Source organism: Primulina eburnea, chromosome 3 (genome assembly GCF_022965805.1).
Source record: "Primulina eburnea isolate SZY01 chromosome 3, ASM2296580v1, whole genome shotgun sequence".
In the NCBI taxonomy this organism is placed as follows: domain Eukaryota; kingdom Viridiplantae; phylum Streptophyta; class Magnoliopsida; order Lamiales; family Gesneriaceae; genus Primulina; species Primulina eburnea.
The window spans coordinates 3,529,642-3,547,273 of record NC_133103.1 but is presented as its reverse complement, the minus strand read 5'-3'; the positions used below and the strand labels follow the sequence as shown (position 1 = coordinate 3,547,273).

General features: G+C 38.8%; 2 protein-coding genes across 4 annotated transcripts; both read left to right on the top strand.

Moving 5' to 3' along the window:
• Positions 1-20: 20 nt before the first annotated feature.
• LOC140825426 (uncharacterized) lies at positions 21-8,076 on the top strand. Of its 3 annotated transcripts, none has more exons than XM_073187189.1 (3): positions 21-252; positions 6,836-7,139; positions 7,279-8,076. In XM_073187189.1, exons 1-3 carry the CDS (start codon positions 84-86, stop codon positions 7,865-7,867), a joined length of 1,062 nt encoding a protein of 353 aa, XP_073043290.1. In that variant the 5' UTR covers positions 21-83; the 3' UTR covers positions 7,868-8,076. The 3 variants fall into 3 exon arrangements, with proteins under 3 accessions (XP_073043290.1, XP_073043289.1, XP_073043291.1); XM_073187188.1 differs by having other exon boundaries at positions 25-255; XM_073187190.1 differs by having other exon boundaries at positions 79-255; positions 5,681-7,139.
• Positions 8,077-9,215: 1,139 nt separating this feature from the next.
• Positions 9,216-16,984, top strand: LOC140825423 (protein tesmin/TSO1-like CXC 5). The gene is made up of 8 exons (XM_073187186.1): positions 9,216-9,891; positions 10,660-10,770; positions 11,763-11,940; positions 12,769-13,125; positions 14,084-14,187; positions 14,261-14,355; positions 15,090-15,503; positions 16,540-16,984. Exons 1-8 carry the CDS (start codon positions 9,587-9,589, stop codon positions 16,797-16,799), a joined length of 1,824 nt encoding a protein of 607 aa, XP_073043287.1. The 5' UTR covers positions 9,216-9,586; the 3' UTR covers positions 16,800-16,984.
• The last annotated feature ends 648 nt before the right edge of the window (positions 16,985-17,632 follow it).

The following is a 17,632-nucleotide window of genomic DNA, read 5'->3' as shown; positions in this document are numbered from 1 at the left end:
ACTGCCCGCCCTTATTATTGCTCGACACGTTCGAATGTATTAGTTTTGCTTTGGTACTACGCGACACAAAACCTAGGGGGCAAATGGGTTCCCGGGTAAAGGACCAAACGACGCCGCACCAGCCGCTGTTGAGCAGCCTCGTCGTACGTCCCGCCGGCAGCGAAGCCGGAGTTGGAGTCCGTGGTGCTGGGAGCGATTACGAGCCTGGAGAGGTTCGTCGCGACCTGCCTCGAAACTCTCGTCCTGGATATCGTGGTTCTCCCCTATCCTTTACGTTGTGATTTATTTGTTGGAAGATTTTAACACTTACTGTTTTTTTTCTTGGATAATCTCAAGGAGTACCTTTGTGAATTTTACTTAATTTGGGGTTTTTACATTTAACGTCGATCAACTGGTTCATACTTGTGTTTTGGATCTAAGATTATACATCTAAGTTGAACCACATCTAGTATTATCTTTTAAAATTAATAAGCTATTGAAATCTGGGGGAAAGCAAAAGAAAGAAGATTAGGATATCCAACTTACCTTGGAATTTATGGACCCTTGATAACTTTAAAGCCATCGGGGATCGATGCGGGGGTTTGGTGGAGATTAGTTCAGATACATTATCTTTCAGAGATTTAGAGGCTGCAAAAATCAAGGTCAAAGGAATAAAAGATGGTTTTATACCCAATAAAATCGCGATCAATTTGAATGGGGACAGCGTAGAGTTGTTAATTTCAGTCGCATCTTTCGACCGAAAGGCATACGAGACTTATGCAAAACAAACATACGCACAGGTGGTGATCAATGGCAAGCGGACTGCGGCAGGGTGGGGCAATTCCAATATTCACAGGATAAGGACAGGAAATGAGAAGCCGATACGCTGCAACAATGGGAAGACGGCAGAAGAGCATAAGGCTTTACCACAGATTACAGCAGAAGATATAAAGTCAAAAAGATGCTCTCCGGCAATACATTTGATGGGTAGGAAGGTGGAAAAAATTCTTAAAAGAATAGTACTGAAAGATAAAGAGGAATTCAGACGATCTCCGATACAATCTGCTTCAAATTCAAGCTTTTCGAACAGGGATGCACAAAAAGATGGATCAGTACCTGGACTTTTACTGCCTCCTTACGAACATACCTACTGCAGAAGAACTATCTCATCATTTAAGGAGGATGCGGAAGTCAGCGATTCCAGGGGAAGGTCGAAGCCCATCGAGCTGATGGAGGAGGAACTTACCGAGCTTCGAGGAACAGTTTTTGATGAAAAAAAGATTTAAACTTCGATGATCCGCAAGACGAATTCATGAATGACGGGTTTGAGTCTTCAGAAACTGGCAGCCAAACATCATTGCATTCGGAATCCAGAGAGAATACAGATAAAGAGGATATAGACATTGCGAGGTTGTTATCACAGGAGGAAGGACACTTCACCAAAGAACCATCTCTCCTTGAAAACACTAAACCCTTAGTGGGTAAGGTACTATCGTGCTTCCATCCATCGAGTCTCAATCATTCATTCTCTCTTCACGCCTTTTTTCCTTCTTCTTTTTTTACTTTGGGGTTGTCGAGTGGGCTAGTAGGGGGGGTGCGATCAGGTATGCATGACAAGTCGTGTTCTGAGATAGTTGCTTCGAAAGGGACTTCAGGGGAAATCAATACAATGGCCGTAATAAAGTTGGGGGAGGTGGATCATGAATATAAACCGGGAGGTAAAGACCAAAAGGATACGGGCATTTTGAGGAGAGAACTTCATAGATTGAAGTGGGGTATCAATTATGAAAAAGGATCGAGTTCGAGAGGGTCACACCAGTTTTTATGAAGATTTGTTCATGGAATATTAGGGGGAGGTTCTTCTAGAAGGAGAGAACTTGTACGCATGGTTATTCGGAAAGAAAAGCCGGACATTGTCGTGGTTTTGGAGACCAAGAAAGCCATGGTGGATCGTCGCTTCATTGCAAGCTTATGGAAATCAAGATTTGTGGATTGGGTGAGTTTACCGGCGGGTGGGAGATCGGGAGGTATTATAGTCATGTGGGATCCTAGAGTTGTCTTCGTAAGTGATAATCTGATCGGGACTTTACAACTTCTATAGAAATCAAGATGCAGGATGAGATTAGATGGTGGTTCACAGCGGTGTATGGTCCTTGTAAACCAAGACATAGAGAGTTTTTCTGGGATGAACTTGCGGGCTTGAAATCCATATGTGGGGATAAATGGTGTATCGGGGGAGACTTTAATGTGGTAAGAAACCTTACCGAAAAAATGAATAGCCACTCGGCAACCACGAGTATGGTTTGTTTTGACAGATTGATCGAGGAATTAGACCTACACGACCCTCCGTTATTGAACGCAAAGTACACTTGGTCAAACTTCAGGATGACACCAATTTGCTGTAGACTGGATATGTTTCTTTTTTCAGTGGGATGGAAAGAAACCTTCCCAACGTTCAGACAGATGGTCTTGCCCAGAATCACTTCGGATCATTATCCAATTCTGCTCGACACCACTAAGTTGAAATGGGGTCCTACCCCGTTCAGATTCGAGAATACATGGCTGCTGCACCCAAAGTTCAAAGATTCGGTTAAGGTATGGTGGAATAGTTGCAATTCTATTGGGTGGGAAGGTTATAAGTTCATGCGAAAGCTAAAACAAATTAAATCTAAGGTTAAGAAATGGAACATCGAGGTTTTTGGTGATGCAAATCTTAAAATTCAAGAGCTGGAAAGTTGGATAAAACAGTTGGACGCGAGAGAGGACGGGGGAGATTGGTCCCAAAGTTTTCAAGAGCAGAGAAAGGAAGCGTGATGCGAATTGCAAACTATGGTCATCCTGCAAATAGCAAATTGAGAGCCAAAAAGCAAAACTGAAGTGGCTAAAAGACGGGGATCAAAATTCGAAGTTTTTCCATTCTTTATTGAATAGCCGAAGGAATAGAGCAATGATAGACAAGCTAGAGTTGGAGGATGGGTCATTGAGCGTCGATGAACAAGACATTGAGAACAAGATAGTCGATTATTACAAGAACTTATACAAAAAATAAGAAGGAGAGGGATTGGGTCTTGATGGGCTAGAGTGGGATCCATTAGATTGGTTGATGCTGAACGGCTGGAAGTGTCTTTTTCAGAGGAAGAGATACAACGGGCGGTGATGGAATGCGATGGAACAAAGGCTCCGGGGCCGGATGGTTTTACGATGGCATTCTATCAAAAGAATTGGGAAATAATTAAGGTCGATATTATTAAGGTGTTCGCTGAATTTTTCGAGGGAGGAGTTGTTAATGGAATTACGAACGAAACCTACATATGCCTTATACCAAAGAAGAAAGAACCGATGAAGATCAAGGACTTTAGACCTATCAGTTTGATCACTAGTTTGTATAAAATCTTGGCAAAAGTTCTAACAAATAGATTACAAACCGTGATGAGGAAAACAATAGCGGAAAATCAATGTGCTTTCATTAAAGGAAGACAAATAATTGATTGCTGCCTTATTGCCAATGAAGTTGTAGAGGAACATAGAAGAAAAAAAAGGGGTTTGGATATTGAAAGTTGACTTGGAAAAAGCCTATGACAATGTCGATTGGAGATTTTTAGAATTTGTGCTTCATAAGAAAGGATTCGGCGAGAGATGGAGGAGGTGGATAAGAGGGTGTGTTTCAAGTGTTTCTTTTTCCATATTAATTAATGGAAAACCGAGGGGGAAGTTCAAAGGGGAAAGAGGGCTTCGACAAGGAGATCCTTTATCCCCCTTCCTCTTTAATTTAGTCATCGATGGGCTGGGGAGGTTGGTGGATGAGGCGAAGGCGGTGAATACGGTGAGAGGACTTGCGGTTGGAAGAGGTAACTTAGAGATTTCGCATATTCAATTCGCGGACGACACCCTGTTTCATACACAAACCAAGGCTCATATGTTGGAGGTGGTCGAACTCTTAAAACTGTTCTGCAGCAGATCTGGAATGATGATTAACTTTGATAAAACTGTTGTTTTAGGTTTGAATAAGTCGGAGGAGGATGTTGAGGGATTGCGACGGATATTGGGTGTAAGAAAGAGCATTGGCCGATTACGTACTTGGGAGCACCATTGGGAGGGAATCCAAATAAGATGGAATTTTGGGCACCAGTGTTGTCGAAAATGACAAAAAAAATGGGAAGTTGGAAGAAATCGTTTCTTTCGAGAGGGGGGCGCTTGACATTGATAAAAGCGGTTCTAAGTGCAATGCCAACCTACTACATGTCTCTTTTCAAGGTACCGGTTCGCGTGGCTAAGATTATGGAAAAAATGATGAGGGACTTCCTTGGGACGGAGCCGATGGAGAGTCGCATTGCCACGTTGTTAGTTGGAATCAAGTGTGCAGGCCGAAAGATAAGGGAGGTCTTGGGGTGGGTAATATTCGTTTAAGGAACAAGGCTCTATTGGGAAAATGGTGGTGGAGGTGCGTGGTAGAAAAAACTCTTTATGGAAAAAAGTTTTGGAAAACATATACGGGAACGAAGATAATGGTTGGGACGTAAGGTTGGCCAGGACATCCACTCTGAGAAGCCCTTGGAAGTTCATCTCTAGCTCTCACACGACTTGTCACCAGCTGATTGGCACGGTGCTTAAGGGGGGTAACATTTTGAGATTCTGGGAGGATAGGTGGGTAGGAGAGATGCCTTTCAGAGAGTGTTTTCCGTGTCTGTACAGTCTTTCTTCGTGTATCAACAAGCCAATTACACAGTTTTATTCAACTTCTCAGAGTCAGGGTCAGTCTAGCTTTCAGTGGGACATTAGGTTTAGAAGAGGGTTTAATACTTTTGAGTTGGAAGAGTGTAGTAACCTATTAGGGGTCTTAGATTCCGTTAATTTGTCGGTGGGTACTATGGATACTCGTGTTTGGTTGGGGGATCCTTCCGGAGTCTTTTCTGTTTCATCTTTATATTCATCATTCTTTCCAGTACAAAATTTTCCATTATTCCTACAACACACAAACATTTGGCAAGTACCAATACCACAAAAGTTAAAAGTGTTTTCTTGGATTGTGGCTTTGGGGAAGTTGCAGACTGGCGATGAAATACAGAGAAGAAGGCCGGGATTATTTTTATGTCCTCAGTGGTGCTGTTTATGCAAAAGAGGTGGGGAGAATCAGGACTACTTTCTACTGCACTGTGCCTTCACGACGGCAATATGGACAAAGGTCATGCAGCACTTGGGCTTCCAATGGAGTTTCCCTTGCAGATCTAGGGATATGTTGCTAATGGATCAATCATTCCTCAAGGGTAAGGGTCAAACGGAATTCTGGTACGTGGTGATTCATTGCGTTTTCTGGTCACTCTGGTTGGAACGCAATAACAGAATTTTCAGCGACAAAGAGGATTCGGAGGAAGAATTATGGGAGAAGATAAAATTCCGAGTGGCGAATTGGACGTTAAACATAGCGGAGTTTCAAACTATGCGAATAACGGACCTAGTTAGGGATTGGAAATTTGTGTGTTCCTAGCGATAGGATTGATTTGTTCATGATTAGATCATGATTGCGTTTTGTGGATCGCTCATCCACCTTTTTTGTAAACCTTAAAACTACTAATTATAATTCAAGTTTCTTATAATAATAAAAAAAAATATTGTGGCACTGTCACTGTCTTGTGTACTATTTCAAGAATTCTCACATATGAAATGTTGACTGGCGAATGAGTTCTTCCATTATTCTCTACAGCTGTGAATATTGCCATACAGGAATTTGGGTTATGATGAATGGCATTTTCGGCACCAGTGAAATGTTGGATTATGGTTTGGATTTTTATGTTTAAGATGGTTCATATACATGCCTGGGTATATATATGTGAATTTAACTATTTGCATCAAATCAATATGATACAAGGGTTATGTCCTGTTTTGAAGTTTGGATGGTTGTGATGCATGTGTTCTGGCTCGTTTTTGGATCAAGTAATGTTGATCTTCTGCAGTTGAACTCATTTAGAGAAGGTTTTAGGTGCAATACTCCTATGAATTGTTAATGTAGACCGTGTCTGGGGAGATGGCTGCATGGTGGTAACTGGTAGGATTCATGATTAACTTAACAGTACATTTGAAAGTTTGGTCGCTGGTACATTGGTAGACTCCGATGCTTATGAGGGCTAGGGAATGAAATTGCACCACAAAGTGGGGATGAGCACTAAGTTTTTTTGATTTTTCAGTTTTGAAACTATCGATGGGTGGTACTTGGTGGATTGGGTCTATCATTTGGCTAGTAAAGTGTGTTGGGATGTTCATCTGTTTGATTTATGGTCTGCTTGATCATGCATTCCGTATTTGTTTTTAATTTTGTTCCTCAGAAATAAGATGTTTGGAAGGTTTTCAGAGGCGGTGTTGGGATGTGTACCAGGAGGTTTCAGTATGCACATGGAAGCGTGAAAGAATTTTGTGTTTGTATTTGGCTAGTGCATCATTCGAGTACCGGTTCAGCTTTTATCAGTGGACGGGGCCATTGTCTGACGTTTGGTGGTTGACAATGTAGTGGTTGCCATCCGATTTTAGTAATTAGTCTCTAAGATATGATATTTGTCTTCTGAGGTGTGGTCAATTCCATGCCAAGTTCCTTGTATTTTTCTTTACTTGTACTATCATCCACAGAGTTGAGAAGGTATATCAAGGGCAGTGATTTATTTGGTTTTACACTTCTGTTCCCTACTGTCCTAATCATCCTGACAAGCAGATGCTTCAACAAAGGGGAGTGTTTGTTGATGTGATTGAAATTTGTGCTTGGTATATCTGGGATTACCGTAATTGGCTTGCATTGGACACAATTCTTGGTGCCTGCTACTTACATAATTGGGTGCTTATGTATTTGGGCTTCACTGGCTTTTTTCAGGTTATAGAATGCATGCAAGTTCTGTTTCTCCTCTGCATCATAGGGGTGCACATCGTAGCTATAGTCCAGGTTTTGAACGCTCCAGTGGTGCACCACGTAGTCGTGTATTTGGCAGTGGGAGAAATTCTGGTAGATATCGAGAGTCGTCACCCCCATATGGCCGTGTGAGGGATGGTGGCAGGTTTTCTGGTAGAGGTCATGACAGGTCTGGACATCGGCCTGGTCCATTCAGAGCTGAAGGTCTGCCTAGAAATAGTCCAAATGTGCGGCCAAGAGAAGGAGATTGGATTTGCTCAGATCCTTCGTGAGTACCTTACTTCTATCCATCTTCACTTGTGGTTTTTCACTTAATTTTTTGTGCATGTCATCTTATTACTATGATGTTCTTAAATCATGCCAGCACACCTGTTTCACTGCATGACATAGTTTATACCCTCTCTCAGGTGCAAAAACTTGAATTTTGCAAGGCGAGAGTTTTGTAACAACTGCAACAGGTTCCGCTACACACAACCTGACAGTCCCAGGAGGGGATATCCTGTCCCCCCATTTCCTCCTAGACGAGGTTTTCCTGGTCTCCCAAATCATTCCCCAGGACTCATCATGAATGGGAGCTATAAATCCCTTGCCCGTGATTGGCCAAGGCACGATCCTAGGGATTTTGGAGCTGCTAGACCCTCACCCAGAAATGAAGCCAGATACCCTGATCCTCCTCCATTTCGAAGTGAGAGGCGAGATTATTCTGAAGATGATTATAGTGACAGATACAAGTACGATAGACCACCAATGGTGCTAGACTGGGACCGCAGAGATCATGGTAGGGATGATTTCTTGAATGAGAGAGGCGGAGGTTATGGAAGGAGAGTATTGTCCCCGTCTCTAGAACCACCCTTGCTTCCTACTCGTGGCTGGGAGACTCTTATAAGAGAAAGAAGCCGATCTCCAGTAAGGGCACCTCGTAAAGAATTTCAGGCTGATACATACTTGGGCCGAGGGAGGGATGACCGGCGGGGTGTCAGGGCGGAGGGGTTCTAGCTGACGCTCGCACACCTCAACCTCTGGGCGGTATCATGATGCATGTTTTGTTTTGGTTTATTTAGAACCGTACCGACGTACAAATGTGGTAGAGTGACTGTAATATTTTTTTTTTTTGGCCTTACTGTATCCCATTGGTTCATTTAGACAAATTTACTGTTGTAAGTTTGGTTCTGCGTGAAATGCCACTTTCGTGGTTAGAGTGTCAACTTGGATGTAAAAATACTTCAATCGTGATAACACATTTCGCGACGGAATTTTTAGACTAAAAAACTTATGGCCTTACACCCTGATAAAAAGGATCATTGGATTAACTTGTTTTGTTTAAAATCGTAAAAAATTATAGTAGTATTTGTAAATTATATGTATATATCTATAATTTTTTATTCACGTGTGGCTCAAATAAGAGTGTCTAATATATATTTACGCAAATATATATTAATTTTTTAAAATAAATTCTAATACCAAACAAAACCATAATAATTGCGAGGGGACAGTAATTCTTAAACCAATCGAAAATTGACAAAAACAAAATTTACTGTTTCTGATAAGAGGAGGCCCGTTTAATTAATAGGGGCTGAAATTCCCACTATAGTTAGTTACCGATAAATTTGAAATATTAAAAAAAAAAAGGCAAAACTTGCGTGAGACGGTCTCACGGGTCAAATTTTGTGAGACGGATCTTTATTTGGGTAATCCATGAAATAGTATTGCTTTTTATGCTAAGAGTACTACTTTTTATGGTGAATATGGGTAGGGTTGACCCGTCTCACAGATTGAGATCCGTGAGACGGTCTCACATGAGACCTACTCAAAAAAAAATCATGAAATAACATAAAGTTGTTGAATGTTTGATTTTATTTCTATTTCTGGCTGTTAGCGAAGTAAAAATTAAATAAAGACAAATAAAAGTAGGCCCAGTAATTGTCCACGTTTTAACATATTTAATCTCATCCGTTTGTTTTATTTACCATTGAAGAAATCTCAACCGCAAATTTTGCCACTTACAAGTCAACGGAGTCGCGCCATATATTAATTTTTACCTTTTCTTTTATCGAAACAGAATCTGATGAAACAGCCACGGAGAAATTATCCTCTACTTCTCGCTCACAAATTAAATTCGAAATCAACGAATCATTTTACTACTTCACATCAACCCTTTCATAATATTAGACTGTAAAGATAGCGTTGCCCGCACTTGATTACAATCTACTTGTTATCAACGGTAGAGAGCCCACATCCCCGGCTTCTATGAATTTCCACCGCCCGATTCTTGTTCTCGATAACAGCCGTTGGATGAGACAGTGATGCTAATCTTACCGTCGAAAAATTACACAAATTGAATTTCAAAAGCGAAAGCAGAGAGGGAGGACAGAGCTCAAAGCCCCCCCTTCTTTCGAAATTCATCACTTTCCCAGCAATTCTTGAATTTTACGTATGTAGGTTCGTGTAGTTTTGATCGAGATCGAGATATTTTGTGGTCTGGAGATTTTCTTGGAATTTTGTTTTGGTGAATCTGAAGCTGTGTGGATTATGAGAGTCTTTTTCAGTTTTCCAACTTTGAATTCTGTTAGGTTTGTAATTCGAAATCTGTCTAATTGGGAGAGGAAGGCTAGCGGGATTATACTTTTGTGAATTTGAATTTCCGAACTAAATATTCTGGTGAATTGTATTGTAAGTTTGGGTTTTGGAATTTTTTATTTTGAAATTATTTTTTGAATGGAGCAAAGAGAGGGAGGGGAGTTCCTTCCCAAGAATCGGCCGTCGCAATCGGAGGATTCTGCAACACCGGCAGCTGCGGATTTACAGGCGAGGAAGCTTGTGAGACAACTCGATTTTACTGGCTTAAGTGGCAGCGCGTCGAGCGGCGTTCACCCTCAGCCGCATCAGGTAGCAACTCCGAACCATCTGAGTCACCTCACGCAGCAGCTCTCATCAAAACCGCCACAGATGTTGTTTATGACTTCACCACAGCCTCCACGGCCATCCGCGCCACCCATTCATCCTGCTATACGCCCTCTTCTGTAAACGCCTCAGCTACTACTTGAATCTTTTTTTCAAACTTTGTCGGAATGATTCAGTCTTGGGAGCATCAGATTGTTGATTTGTAAAACCCTTTAAGGTTTTGTTGGCCAATTCTTCAGTTTCATAAAAAAGTTTCGAGCTTTTCATTTTCCAACTATATAATTCCGTCGCATATATCTATTTTAATGATAACTTTCTTGGCAGTAAAATGCGTGAATACTTATCGCTACAGAAAATAGTAATTCCGTTCCTTTACATTTCTAATTGTCTGTATTACTTTCTATTGTGGGTTCATTGGCTATGAGTCTCATTAAATAAGTATCTGCACGCAGAAATTTCATTTGTCCTGTCCATGATAACTTATTTCTGCAAGATATCTTACATATTTTTGATGTGTTTAATTTGGAGATGGATGGTTATTGGTCTTTGCTCATGAGAAGCTTTTCTTGTCTTTCATTTTTTTACCATTTTCACTTAATATGCTTTCCAGTTTCAGCAAATTTGTGGATTATGTATTCTTATTATGCGCACTGATACCTGATTAAGGAGTTTCTTTTCACATCACTTCTCCTGAAGATTTGCTTCCGTCTCCTTTGATGTTGCTTTATGATGCTTGTGTATATGAAGATCGAAAGATCAAATGCTTGATTGTCTTTTGATATTTTCTCCTCTCTTTAATGTGTTATGGTAGTTAAAGTATGCCTCACCTGTTCTTTGTATGGACACTTATTTGCTGTTGACTTAAATGAATTATCTTCCTTCCACAGGAAACCTGAATCACCAAGAGCAAGATCAAGACCAAATCTGAATGAAGTTAAAGATAGTACTCCGAAGAAATCAAAGCAGTGTAACTGTAAACATTCTCGATGTTTGAAACTGTGAGTAGTTGCCCTTTGTCTTGTTCGTTGTTCCGTGGCAAATGAGTTTATAAGTAGAATATTTTATCTGCTTCGATTTTTTTGTGGTGGATTTTGTGAAGTGTTTTCAGAATAAAGTGCCAGACACTGCGCTGACCATACTATTAATATCCTGGAAAATCCATCAGTCCAAAATTGAAAGTGTCTTTTTTCCATTTTGAGCTTCAACCTCTATCTTGTGTTAATGGAGGGATTGGTCACAGAATGTTTATATTTTATTATTTGGAATAAGAATGAATAACTGTACATATGGGAGTTTGTTCAAGCATATATTTATCTTTCAATTCAGAGCTCATTTCGTGTTGATAAATTTATGATGAAGAAGTGTTGCAAATATTCTATGTGAAGATGTAATAAAAATATGGTAATTTTTTGTCAAATGTATTTCATGAGGTTAAGCATAATGATATAACTGAATGACTTTAAATTCTTGATTATGAGCTTGTGATATTTTGTTTGGATTTATTCATTTGACAATAGAATAAGGTTAGCATGATCTGTTTCACTGAAAAGCTTTTGGGCAATGAATAAATCCTTCATTAACAGCATGGGACAAGGTCCACTATTGGGCAATGAAGCTAATATGATTACTCAAAGATTTAGATAATCATTCATTAAGTTGTTTTGTGCGTTTGACATGTAATGTTACACATAGAATGAAACTGATATTTCCTGTCTATGAAGGTATTTCTATTCTGTAATTATCTAACTAAATTTTGTATGAGGTTATGTTTTCCGTTACACCATTTTTATTTCTCGCTAGTCACTTGCATCTTTAAATTGTGATCATTTTAGCTCGTTGGTGTTCCTATGGTTTCCATAGTCTCCTTAGTTTTTATTTTATTTTTTTTGTAAAGCTCTTTAGATTTTATTGAGTATATAGCATGTGAATAAAGTACATCCCTCCTTGACAGAATGAATTGTGATGCATGTCCTGAAAATTTCGTGGTCAGGTATTGTGAATGTTTTTCATCTGGAACATATTGCGATGGCTGCAACTGTGTAAATTGTCATAACAATGTTGAGAATGAAGCTGCCAGAAGAGAAGCAGTTGAAGCTACACTTGAGCGCAATCCTAATGCGTTCAGACCAAAAATAGCTGGTAGTCCACATGGAGCTCGGGACAACAGGGTACTGTGAAAAGCTCTGTCATCTTTTAATCATGCATTGTCATACTATAAAGCATAACCTTGGGGTTCTTGCCTTACAACCCATTTTATATGTTTCTGTTTGATGTGGTTGATTTTTATGTGGTTTTTGTTTTTGCTTCCCTCACCTCCTTCAATAACATTTGTTATTTGAATTTTTTTTATAATCGAAAGCTTTGGAATCTGCCCTTGAAATAGAGTCATAGACTGTCAAGAAATGTGTTTTCATATGAAGAAATACGAGTGGTTCTCGGTACTCCCAACAAACAATTTTTTCAAACTCAAGTTTCCTATGAGACTGAAAGTCAAATCTAGGTTTAAAACCATGTAATTGCTGACTACCCATATTCTGTTTTTCTGATGGCCATTGTTTTAGCATATATCATTCAGATGATGTTCTCTGTAATTTTTAATAATTTTACAATGTGGTGAACATGTTTTACATGATTTTAAAAATTCTCTCTTATAGAAGAATGTTAGGACAGATGAGGATTACACAAGAATGTATTGAACAAGAGATGAGTATAATAGGGAAAAGGTTGGATGTAGGCAATTGAAGATAAAATCAAGGCCATATGCCGAAGATGTTTTGGGCATTTACTGTTAGAAACACCAGTGAGGAAGTGAGGTAAATTACTGTATTCAAGAGAAATGGAGGGAGACTAAAATTAATTTGACGCTAAAGTATAAGCATTCGTCAAGTAATTTGTGGGAGTATGCATATAACTGGCATGACTATGCATTTCAGTATGTCCGGAACTCCAAATTTTCTAATTTGTGTTTATTGCATGCAATAACATCATGTACGTAGGAGGAAGCCAGGGAAGGTTTAATTACCGGAAAACATAATAAAGGATGCCACTGTAAGAAATCAGGATGCCTCAAAAAGTACTGTGAGTGCTTCCAAGCTAACATACTTTGTTCTGAAAACTGCAAATGCATGGACTGCAAAAACTATGAAGGAAGCGAGGAGAGGCAAGCACTCTTTCATGGAGATCATGGCAACAACATAGCATATATCCAGCAGGCGGCAAATGCTGCCATTACAGGTGCTATTGGATCTTCTGGTTATGGGTCTCCCCCATTGAACAAGAAACGAAAAGGTCAAGAGCTTTTCTTTGGATCAATAATGAGAGATTCAGTGCACATGCTTGGGCATTTGCAACAGGTAACTTTTTGTTTTTTTCTTGAGATATAATCTGCATTATGCAGTTCACAAGAATGCAAGATTGCTAGAGTAGATTTGAGCAGTCCAAGACTACATGTACTTGGTCCGATTGTGATTTTTGCTCCTTTCTCGAATTTAATGTTTATGTTTTCTTTTTTAAGACATGCATAATGCTTCATTATTTAAAATGCAAATTTTATTCCAAAAGTTCCTATACTAAAGTGTATTGATATGGCACACACTTACATTAACATATCACTATGCTAAGGCCCAAGGGTAAAAATGAAGACATCTAAAACATTAACCGTCGCATGGAATTGCACAATAAATCATGAGAGTTGAATTCCATGATCCCTGTTCACACTTAGCGTGTTCTTTTTGTACCTTTATTATTGCTACATAACCGCATTTTGGTGACTGATCAAGTTGGTGCCTAATCTCACAAGCTCAAACATAAATATATTTGTTGTTGGAAATTTTGAATTTAGAAAGATTGGAAGTTGTGGCATCTGAAGGGGTTTGTAATATTTCGAGGGACTTTTAGTAAGATGAAGAAAATAATATTGGAAGTATGAGATCATACGGCAAAAATATTTGGTGGATCGCTACTTTAATGGTTTGGGTTCAACCATTGCACTGTTACATTGATATATATTTGTTTGGGTGTTAGGGGTGATGCTTGAGACTGAAGTAATATTAGCTTGTGCTACTCCATGCCTAACATTGAGAGCCCGATTGAAATTTCTGCGATTTGCTGGTGGAAAAACCAGTAATGATGATCATTTCTTTCACGACATGTGATCGGTGCGAAATAAATGGGGGACTTGTTGAAGACAACATCTGCCAGTTGAAATGTCTTAATGCAGATAGATGGGTTAAAGTTATTACATCTGGTTAACATCTTCTTCACTATATTTGACTTTAGATTTATCAAATAGGATCATTTTCTCTTTGACAGGCTAACCAAATCAAGGGTTCAGGACCTTCCTCTTCATTCTCATCACTTCCTGGTCCACAGCATGGTAATGTGGCAGCCCTGGGCCCTTCAAAGTTTACCTACAGGTATACATAAGTTTCAATTGAGATTCATTTGCAGTATTCTTTCACACAACTTACTATTGTATTGTATGGAAAGATCGCTCTTGGCTGACATCATTCAGCCTCAGGACGTTAAGGAACTGTGCTCGGTGCTCGTAGTGTATGGGGGAGAAGCTGCGAAGATGATTTCCGGTATACATGGATTTTTAAATAATCCCCAATTTATACAGTGGTTTATTTGAGTCAATAATACATTTGATTTTAATGTTACCCATCACCTCATAGCATCTTTAATAACACATTAACACTCTAGTTGCTATCACATGGCATGTTATTTAACAAGAACCGAGAATTGAGTAAAATACTCTCCATCCATCTCATGTTCTCTATGCAACATGGGATAGAGTGTCTGAGACAGTTCTATGATCTCAGGAGTCAAGAGGGGATTGTCGGGCTTGTGCATGTCATATGTTTTTTTTCTTCTGTTCCTTGAAATCTAAGATGCGTGAAACAGAACCATATCACTGTTGACTTTCTTGTCTTAATATGTTTGTGACATGTTCTCCTATGCAGTGTAAGCTGTTCAGACTGAGCATTCAAACTTGTTTTGTTGTCTTTTTATGTGTTGAGTACACTTGTCCAATTTTATCCTTCTGATAGAGGCTATAAAGAGAATGTAGAATTGTTGATTTAACGGTAGAATTGGCTTTGGATTCTAACTTCTGGTGGGAGTATAAATATTATGTACCCAAAATATTACAAAAAAGAGAAGCCTTAGCTTTTCTTTTGAGCATTTACTATCCTAACTATTCTCCAATGCTTGCTTTTTTTATGTGAGTGACGAGCACTGTAATTTGGAGACTTTTAATTACTAATAAGATGTTCCTTAGTTATGTCTATGAAATTTTTTCTTGCATTGCTTGCAGAAGAGAGAAAACCAGTAGAAAATAGGCCAGAGATTTGTATAGAAACTTCACCGGCTTCATCAAGTCAAGATCTGTCTCAAAGCCTGAAGCTTTCCATGGCTGAGGAAGCTTTAATAGACGATCCTTCAAGTGGAAACCAGAATGAGAACACTAAAGTGGAGAGTGGTTTTGAAGGAGCTGATTTATCAAAAGGAAGGCCAATGTCTCCTAGTACATTAGCTCTGATATGCGACGAACAAGATGCAATGTTTCCTGGCGCTGCTTCTCCTAATGGATTAGCAGGCCATAACAATGTCTTATCACAGTTACCACGTGATCAAGGACTGACTGAAGCATATCCAGAGCAAGAAAGAATTATTTTAACTACCTTGAGAGATTGTCTGAACAGGCTCATCACTTTAGGAAATATAAAAGGCAAGGTTCATCCTCTCTGTTTTTCATTTTGTACCTTTTGCAAGCTAAATTTATGAACATGATTGAGCATCTGAAGTTTTATAAAACTAGAAGCGGTCAATTCCGTTAACTCGTAGCTGGACATCTGTAGAAGTACCAACCTTTGGTTCATGTTCGCTCGGGCGTTTGTCTGTCCGCTGTCGATCTCGAATTCGAATCTGTGCTTACCCGTGGGGAGTTCCTTAGTGTCTCTAGTTTTTTAGATACTATACTTCTTCTTTATTCATGAGGCAAAGTATTGCCACCTAAAGTCATAAATGTTCCACTCGATATATCTGTAAAAAATTTGCATGAGCGTCCTGTCGCTAATAAGCTCAAAATTTCATGGTCGGTTTTAACCCTACTCTTTTCTGCCTAGGTCTTTCAGATATGTAGTAGCGTCCTAATCTCAGAGTGGTTGACTTCATTCACTAAGGACCGTGCTGCAAACCCATAAAGAAAGTTTAGATGACCTCGGGCCATTCTCAAATCGTAGTGCTTCAGGTTTTTAAGATAGTGTTAGCAACCTCGGAAAAAAAGTGATTATTGTACGAAGAAAAAAATCTATAATCACTTTTTTTTCAGAGTTTGCAAATACTCTCTAAATATTGCAGCTCTTAAGGAAATAGAAATGGGCATAATCTAGAAATGATATACTTTCATTTCAATTGTGTGCACTTTGAGTGAGAAGTACAGGTTTCTATTTCTACCACAATATCCTCAATCGATATCAAATGGTTGAATTAAAATGGGAACTAAGTTCTAGGATACAAGGTTGTGATCTCTTGTCCTAGACGCATATTTGACCCCGACAAATGTATGTTTTATACTCGTTTCCAATTTGTCCAGTTTTTTTTTGGGTCCAATTGATAACTCTAGATGCTAATTTAAATTTTAAAGTACTACGTTCAAGAGTCTCATGGTATTTAGATAATTTCAGATTTGAAGAGATGAATGACTGATGAACATGATTCTTTTCGTCTTGGGTCTTACACTAACCATCCTTTTCACTCCGCAGAAGCCAAATATTCTTCATTGGCACAAACAGATTCAGGTAATGAGAAAGACTTAACCGGCAATGACCCAATAAATACAAGAACTGAAACTTCAAGTCAGCAGCATATAAGCAATGGCGCTGCAAAAATTTCTGTTCTTCCACTGAGGATGCCTTCTACTGTTAATCAAGATGCTACTGCTGTCAATAATGAACCCCGTCATAAAATAAAACCAGCTGCTGAAAATGGGAGTGTAAGAGCAAAAACCGAACGTGACGTATAATTTGCTTAGGATTGGTCGGCATTCACCCAAAACATGCTGTTGCATCTCTGTAACATTAGGCTGTAATTTGATTTGGCTTTTCTTGGGTGTAGCAGCAAAAACGACATATAGAGTTAGTACAGATTTCAGATAGAATTTTCTATGTATTCATTGATTAATACCACCATTTAAGGTTAAAATTTCCATTTTCTATGCACTATGAATGTGGAGCCATTATTTTACCTACCATATTATTTTTACTATTATTAACTTGATAATATAATATGAACTCTATGAGAATTGTCATTCCCTCGAAAAAAAATACCAAAATGGATCGAACTTGAAAAGGAGTGTGGTGAATCACAAACTTTAATTTATTTTTTTTTATATTTTTCTCACCTTTTTGTGCAAAGTCCTGACACAGAAGAACACTGAGTCTCGGAAAATTGATCAAATTGTTCTGAAAAATTAGAAATTCGAGATGTTGTCGGGTAGAGAGAATATCCTGAAAATTAGTTATAAACTCTCTTTTATTTTGTATAATTTTATTTGAATTAAAATATTGATCTTTGTGAATTTTTTTGGATGAATTAGTTAGCTGTTTAATTTAAGCCCTAAATTCGTAATATATGTGCTAACCCCTTTTTAATTCGTTGGTCAATTTCTATATAAGCTTTGATCCAATATTATTTTATTTAAAATTTCAATCTTCTAACCCAATGTATTTTTTAAACTTTTTAAAATTAATATTAAATTAATCAAGTTGAGAATTCCATCGAGTAGATATAGTTTCCCAATCCCTCTCTTGACATTGATCGAGATGAGAAAAATCCTGAAAACTCGGATTTTTTAAT

Coding starts and splice junctions, on each gene's coding strand:
- LOC140825426 (XM_073187188.1), top strand. CDS start 84: ATGGGTTCCCGGGTAAAGGACCAAACGACGCCGCACCAGCCGCTGTTG. Junction 256..6,835: donor CTCTCGTCCTGGATATCGTG/GTTCTCCCCTAT, acceptor GGCTTTTTTCAG/GTTATAGAATGCATGCAAGT. Junction 7,140..7,278: donor TGGATTTGCTCAGATCCTTC/GTGAGTACCTTA, acceptor ACCCTCTCTCAG/GTGCAAAAACTTGAATTTTG.
- LOC140825423 (XM_073187186.1), top strand. CDS start 9,587: ATGGAGCAAAGAGAGGGAGGGGAGTTCCTTCCCAAGAATCGGCCGTCG. Junction 10,771..11,762: donor CATTCTCGATGTTTGAAACT/GTGAGTAGTTGC, acceptor TTTCGTGGTCAG/GTATTGTGAATGTTTTTCAT. Junction 14,188..14,260: donor CCTTCAAAGTTTACCTACAG/GTATACATAAGT, acceptor TTGTATGGAAAG/ATCGCTCTTGGCTGACATCA.